The sequence below is a fragment of the Mesitornis unicolor genome, unplaced genomic scaffold, assembly GCF_000695765.1.
Source record: "Mesitornis unicolor isolate BGI_N332 unplaced genomic scaffold, ASM69576v1 scaffold5661, whole genome shotgun sequence".
NCBI lineage: Eukaryota > Metazoa > Chordata > Aves > Mesitornithiformes > Mesitornithidae > Mesitornis > Mesitornis unicolor.
The window spans coordinates 1-7,616 of NW_010165649.1; the positions used below are offsets into that span (position 1 = coordinate 1).

General features: G+C 42.0%; 1 protein-coding gene across 1 annotated transcript in view; it reads left to right on the forward strand.

Annotated features, from left to right (window-relative positions):
• Positions 1-2,844: 2,844 nt before the first annotated feature.
• The window catches only part of EFCAB5 (EF-hand calcium binding domain 5), a gene marked incomplete at its 5' end in the record, with an annotated part of 27,017 nt that continues 22,245 nt past the window's right edge, over positions 2,845-7,616 (forward strand). The window contains 3 exon segments of the mRNA XM_010194693.1: positions 2,845-3,021; positions 3,709-3,772; positions 5,552-5,622. Of these exon segments, the coding sequence (XP_010192995.1) occupies positions 2,845-3,021; positions 3,709-3,772; positions 5,552-5,622 (312 nt within the window).

Consider the following 7,616-nt stretch of genomic DNA (forward strand, 5'->3'; position numbering starts at 1 on the left):
CTCATATTCTGGGATTCTGTGATTCTGTGAAGCAAATGATCCAGGGAAACATCTTTTTGAGTGAGCTTTCACTGAAGCACAGACTGTTCTGGGGACATGTTTAGGATGCCAGCCTTGCCGCACCTTTATTTTGGGAACTCTTTCACCATTCATATTGCTTCACAGAAGGACGTCTGGATGCAGGCAGTTCAGAACCATACCTCATTTTTATTTTGCAAAAGAAATTGAATTAAAATACAGAAAATTTCCTGGTGTGGGGGGTTTGGTTTGGTTTGTTTGTTGGTTTGGTTTGGTTTTGTTGGTTGGTTTTGGTTTTTTTTTTCTAGAATATTCTTAGCTTTCATTGTGAATCAGAGCTTATTTCTGGAGAGGACAGATTTCCCTGTAGAATGCAAAGCGTTGGCTACCAGTGACGTGTTATCTTGGCCTTGGCTGTTAAGCCCATGTTTACATTTTGTAGCTATCAGAGCTGATGCAAAGGAAGTGCCTATCAAGACTTGTCGAAATCAATCTCTCTGTAAACAGCACTGCCACGGGGGTTTATGTAGCCAGAGCTGTAGCAGGTTTTGCATATCCGCTGGTAGTAGTACCATGGGATTTGCATTCACAGCAGCTCAGGATTTACATATTTGTGATGGCTGTATTATGGGATTTGCATAGGATTCTTAAACCGCAGCAGCACAGAGGATTTTGCCGACACCACGTAGCACTGAGACTCGTAACGTGAGTCACTGGCTTTCTAAACAGGAAAAAAAATGTTACAAAAGCAATGCCAGTCTGTGCTCGAAATCTCTCACATAAGCACCAAAAATACGAGAAGATAAATTCTGGCACCAATGAAGCTCCCGAGAGCCCTGACATTACCTTCAGGAGAGGCAGGATTTCAGCACAAGGTTCTTATCTACAGCTTGCCAGTTCTCGGTGAGCTCTCCCAGGCTTCCTCCAGCCTCTCCTTACCTGCCACCTGACTGAGAGTCAAGGCATGCAGGAAAGCAGATGGAGAAACTCCTCATCCAAACGGACTGATACCTGCAACAGAGCCTGTATTTGTCCAGGGCTGGTATCCTTCAGGCTGAGTCAGCCATCCTTGTGTGGGAGGTAGGCGGCTGGCTTCCTGAAGAAACATGTTTTATTCTGCAGGGAGAAGTCACCCTCGCTGCCATCTCATCTTTTCTGGAAATGTCTAATACTGAAATGAGCTCACTTCGAAATGGGTGCCCAGCAGCGTTACAGCCTGGTGGTGTTTTAGGGCCCTAGAAATAAACGCCAAACTGCAGCACAGTACAGGAGCAGCCTACAATGTAACCTCTGCTGGGCACTGCCTGAATTAATCACCAGGGCACCTGGGCAGCTCCTAGCACGGCCTTAGCTCTGCTTTCAGCTTGAAGCCCACTCCTGAGGAGGAGCTGCAGCTAGAAATGGTCTGGGTTTTCCTTTCTGTCTGTGGCGAACATTGGAGTAAAATCAGTCCGTTTGGTACCTGCTCCATAGCTTCTCTTTACTGTGTCTGAAGGAATCAGGGAGTTATTTTACCTTTTCACTGCTGTCAAAGTGCCCAAGGCTGAACAGCCTCACACATGCAATGCTCCCAACTGCTGAAGGAACCAATTATTCATTAAGAAACCTCTGTGATAAATGGCCATGAAGAACAAGTACCTAGTGATAAAACTGTGATCAAAGTGTATTGCTGTCACATGTTAAACAGATCTTTCTATTAATTAATGAAAATATCATTGGTTTACAATTTCTAGGCTTCCCCCATAGCAAGAGAAAAGAGCAGGGCCAGGATCAGCTCATCTTGTGAAACACAGCAGGAGGAAGGGAACAGAAGTCGTTAGTTAAAATAGAGTTTCTTGAGTAGTGTGTTCTCAGGTACAAAAGAGGAGCATTTCCCCTTACTCTCACTTGCCAAAACTGGGGTACATGAGAGCCACAGAGGTGTGCAGGGCGGCTGTCTCAGTGCAGAGAGAGTCCAGCAGCCTCCGTGAGTGGTAACTGTTCTCCCCATATGAACTGAGCCTTTGGCTTTAAGCTTTTTGAACTTCCTAAAGGCTTTTTTTCCCACTTCATAATCAAACAAAGTCAAAACCAAAACAGATCAGTCCCATGGGATCAATTTTCTGCAGTTCTTTTGTTGTGTGAAATGGAGGATTGGTAAAACCAGAGTTGGGTGATTAGAGAAGCGAAGAAAACGGAAGGAAGAAGAAAGGGAGGTACTTTTAGTCCAAGCTTGCAGGCTCTGTGTGTTCAAAATGACGGCGAGGTTGGTGTATTATCCCTGTTCTAATGCAGTAATGAGTTTACTGTGCGAGACTGCCTAAGAAATTTCACTGAACGTTGTTCTTTGCCAGTGAAGTGCTCATGTGAAATGGTACTCGGGCTCTGAGACAAACGCATACTGATGCGATTTTGTTGGTAAATCAAGTGTAGCAAAATTAGCCACCTCTGTTCCTGCAAAAATTGAAGGGCATCTACACAATAGATGATTAATGCCATTATAAACGTGAAGGCAACATTTATCACTGTTGAAACTACACGAACTAGGGGAGCTTTACAGATTATTTTCCCATAAATGTCTACCATATACTCTACACGTATCTGACACTCAGGTTATTTCTTCAGATTCATAGTTACACTAGATTTCAGGAGATGATACATGTTGGAATTTAAATACTCTTGCCTCCACTTGTCATTTTGTGCCCCAAACATCAAGTATGTCTTTGCAGAAAAAACTGCTTGTGCTAAAAAGACAAGAATTTCAGTAAGAAGTTATTTCCTTTCCTTTTGTTCTTCAGGGTAGGCTTAATCTAACTAAAACATGTTTAGGACAGTATCTTTCTAAAGCATATTCCCACATCCTACAGGCTGGCCACGATGAAGTCTGAGGCAAAGAACAAACGTGAGGAAAGAGAGCGGGTGGAAAAAGTGAAGTCTCAGGTGAAAGAGATAAGAAAGGAGGAGCTGGCAGTTCAGTTCAAGGAGTGGACAGTGGATGTCAGTGGAAGAATACCGGTTGCACTGGTAACTAGGGATGATTCTTGTTAACACACTGCTGTGGTTGTTCCAGACAGGAGGAAAAGGAAGTTTGTGATAGTGCCGTCTGCCCTGGCACGGCAGTGTGGAGCACAAGGATGGGTAATGGCTCTGACATCCCTTAGGGTCAGGGTGCAGGTCGCTGTCTACCACAGCCTCACCAAGCCCTGATTCCCCACCAGCACGTGGAAGGATTTTGGTGTGTTCTCCACAGAGGTGCTGGGAAGTTAAATGCCCCGTAAGGTACTCGGACAGCCCTGAGGTTGATGGATACCTCATCACTGGATGTCCTTCTGTGCAGCTGGTTATCCCTCAGAATCCCTTTTAAAAGGCCTGGGGCAGTCACTCTTGCTCTCCTCTAGCCTCCATTAAATCTTCTTTCTATCCCTGTGACTTGTACAAATTGACTGTGAAGCTCATAAAAGATGAGATTTGCAGTAATTGTAATACATCTTTTGGTAAAAACTTTCTTACAAGTCCCACAAAGCCCCTAGGAAATTGTCCTGTGGTTACACACAGCACAACTTAGACAAGGCCTACATTGAACAGGGCTCACCTATGTTTGGTAGGAAGCATGGCTGCCCTGCACAACTGATTGTTCTGGGTGATTTATTTTAGTAATTGCCTACTGTTGTCTGCATGAAACAGGCCTGTGACTATTACCTTGATCTGTAGGTTCAGAGTGCCCTGAGGTCTTTTCTGGATGTCATTGCTTCTACTCCCACAGATGTGAAAAAACGTAAGTTTTGGATGTGTCTCCTTTAGTTTTATTTCTGTGGTCTGAATTCTGATGAAAACTGTGAATGGATTTGATAATAGAGAAAGAATCACTAAGGGTAGTCACACCAGCTAGGATTTTAACCATGAAGCTTCAGACAGATTGGAAAGAGACTGAACTGCTGTGTGGTTCATTAATATAATCATGAAAAGCATGGAAAGAAGTTTAAAAAATCTTTCAGAGAGGTGGAAAGATCAGACACCGCCCTTTCTACTTATGTCCTGCATTGGCCAGACATTGCCATGTGCTTATCACTGTTTTTATGAATCACTGAAACAACCTCCTCCTTCACCTGCCCTATCAAATGCTATTCCCTGTCTCATGGGAAGTCTTGGAAATGCCACGGACAGGGGTGGTGTGGAGGAAAAATAGGATTGAAAATAATTAAAGTCTGAGAGTGTTGTTACCTTTTATGGTTGCAGAGAAAACACTGAAGCTTACCTAATGCTCCATCAAATTGCACATTTTGTCTAGCCATTCCCTTTGCTGCTCCCAGGCATGCCAGTCACACACAGCATAAGGACCTCTGTATCCAAGCACTCAGCATAGAAAGGATTTCCATAATTCCTGTCCACTTTACATTGCATACACTTGACCTCCCCAAATAATGATAATTTAATAGATAGAGCCAGGAATGTGGCAACACACAGCCTGCTCCCAGCCGTATACATCGATAGCCTGTAATGATCATCAATAATAACAAATCTGCCTTTGCTGGACGATGGGATGGTAGCAGGGAACCTCCAGAGTGCATCGCTGCTGGAGTCACCTCACTCTAGAGCTTGCCCTTGCTCAGCCCTTTCTATATTACAGAATTACTCCTCTGAGTAATCATCCCATATTAGTCGTACGTTGTGCGAATGCCGAACACAGCCCTTGTGCTGCTGCTGTGGTAGCTGTGGTGCTCAGTGTGAACAGATACTGGGGATGTGAAACTCAGAAGCAACCTTCTGTCCAGATGCTTGCTCTACAGATGCTGGAGGTGCTTTATGTCCCATTTCACTAATAGTGGAGCTCCATTTCTTAATGTATTTCATTTAATAGCATCCAATAAACATTAACAGAACATTAAGCTTTGTTTTATAGTTTAATAAAGATAACGTACAGTTTAGGAATGTCTTAAGCTACAAGAGAGAAATGCATTTTATGGTGAATTTTCTTATTACTCCTGATATATTGTAGAAGAAAAACAGAAAAATAGCACGTCTGTGCTCAAAGACCTCATGCAAAAATCTATGTAGACACTTGACATATCTTCTCAGTTTCATGATAGCAGCCCAGAAGTTGACCAAAAATAGTTCTGAATATCATAATCACTACAAATATTCCCACAGGGCTATGATTTTCAGGTTCCACTCTTGCAAAGCAGAATCCATGTCTCCAGAATTTTAAGGCAGTTTTATCTGTTTGTTAAATCAAAAATAATTTCTTCCCTCATGTAATTAGTTGTAAGTACCATTAAAATTATTGCAATTTGCACCAACTCATGTCAAGAATAAATATGACCATACAGTTATGAAGAGGTAAGAGCAGATTCTCAGCAGGAGAAATATGTAAGAATCAGATGTAGATAGCCTCTATACAGTCAGATGCTTCAGCTATTGAGTAGGATAATCTCAAATAAATGTAATCCAACATAAGAAGAAAGTTAATGTAACATACAGTGTGAAGAAAAATTGTACAATATGCAAAACCACAACTGTTTGCTTTCTAAACCAGTATCTCTGTGTTTTTTGCTAGCCGTCTATGACAAGAAGCTGGAAGTCATAGACACATTGGGAAAAAAAGTAAACATGGACGAATTCACAGAGGTGAGAAATGAAATAAGAGCATCTGATTCCATGTATGATGTTTATCACAAAGTAGTAGCATTTCCCTGAGGACAGCTGAGTAAGTGAAGGGCTTCACTTCTCCAGCATCCCAGGTAACTGGTTGTATCAGGACAGTTCATGTATCAGGACAGTCCCATCTCCGTATCCATCCTCTGCTCTCACACTTCCTTTCTGGCCAGCAAGTATTTTGCTTTCCTCAGAGCTGCGCCCTGTGCCGGTCTCTGAGAGGTTCCTCTCTAAGCAGTGGTTTTTAGGACACCCCTAAGTCCCTTTCCAGAGTGCCAAAGCCCTGAATCACCTGAGAATTCAGATTCTGCATTGGCTGCTCAAGGGAGGTTTGCTGTCCCAATATAACCATTAGCCTGACGTAATTAATACTGTCCCCAAAGTATTGCTATTTCTGATGAAATTCTATTAACTGTAAAAAAACCTAACAAGTGATGAACTGAGATGAGAAGCTCTACCATTTTTGCCCTGAACTATTGCTGGCCTGAACCATAACCAAACTGCGACAAATGTCATAAATGTATGTGAAGCATAGCCAGGCTGAAAAATACGCTGTTTTAAAATCAAAAGCTGTCATTGAGAAACATCAGAAGTGTGTTTTTAACTCACCAAAATCAAGAAATATAGTTGGAAGTTTCACCCCATTACCCTGCCCTTCATAAATTTGAAAACAACCAAATCAGTTCAAACTGAATTTACTGAAAAACTCTCCAGGCCAAGACTTTGCCAGCCGTTTCTACCTACGACAGAGCTAAATTTGATGGCTGGTTAATTAAACCTGTGAAAAGGGATGTTTAGAATAGAAATAATGACAGACCTTCAATTGCAGTGTGCTGGTGGGTGCTGTTACAATAATTAAAAGCAGAGTATAAAGCAGCTGTGCAGAGACTTAATTTCAAGCAACCACGTGTGATTTTTGTGCCACCTTCACTCTCAGGAGAATCACATGTTCGGTATTTTGCACAGAGATGCATTTTTGTGATAACTTGTTGAGGGCTTTTTTAAGCATGAAACGAGGTATTTTAAAATTTAACCTCAGAATAACTGCATTTAATTAAGAAAATGGTTGTGGATAATGGGAGCCCAGAGAATTGCTTTTGTCACTGAAATGAAGCATCAATATATAACCCCTATGGAACAAGTATAAGCACTGAATGAATTCATGCACCATTGGCATTAGGTAAATGTTTTAAAATACATTTTGTGTACGCTTTATTTTAACTCAATTAAAGATATGACAACAGAGATGAGAAGTACAGAGACATGGACTGTCAAGCTGTCTGATTTACCAGCCAGTGCAGTGTTGTTCTCAGAATATATTCTCTGATGCTTTTTCCAGTCCAGTTTTAATTGAATCAAATGATGAGGCTTTCATCACTTCCCTTGGGAAACTGCTCCATAATCATGGGTGTCGCTCTCAGGACAGGGCTGCTTCTAATCCCCAGCTACCATTTACCTTTCTTCACCAGTTTGCATCATCCACCAAAACAAGAAAGAGAGAGGATCTTCCTCCAGGTGTAGGCCCTTTCACGTGTGGAAAGCATTGCTTTTTAATGGACTTTAAAATTAAATGGCACTTTTTTTAGTTCTTCCTTGAATTCAGTGCAGCTCTGGATTACTTAAAAGCTGTCAGAAACTCAGTCGAGAGACCTCACACATTGTTGTTGTTGGATTTATTTTTTGGGGGGGTGTTTGGACATGCAAAACAGTGTCTGTTGTATTTTTACATCCTCTGTGACAAGTTCGTGGGGTCTTTTATATGAAAAGGGTTTAAATCCCAGAGAGCAGTCCTTAATAGTTTATTTCACAGGCTTTCTACTCTGAACATGCAGAACCCCCAGCAGTCAGACACAAAGCAATTGACACCAAGGGAAACACTCACATTGCCTCTGTAGGATCAGAATTAGGCTTTAAAGGTGAGATTATTTCTCACGACTGCATGTGGTTCCCTCGGTCTCTATTGTGAT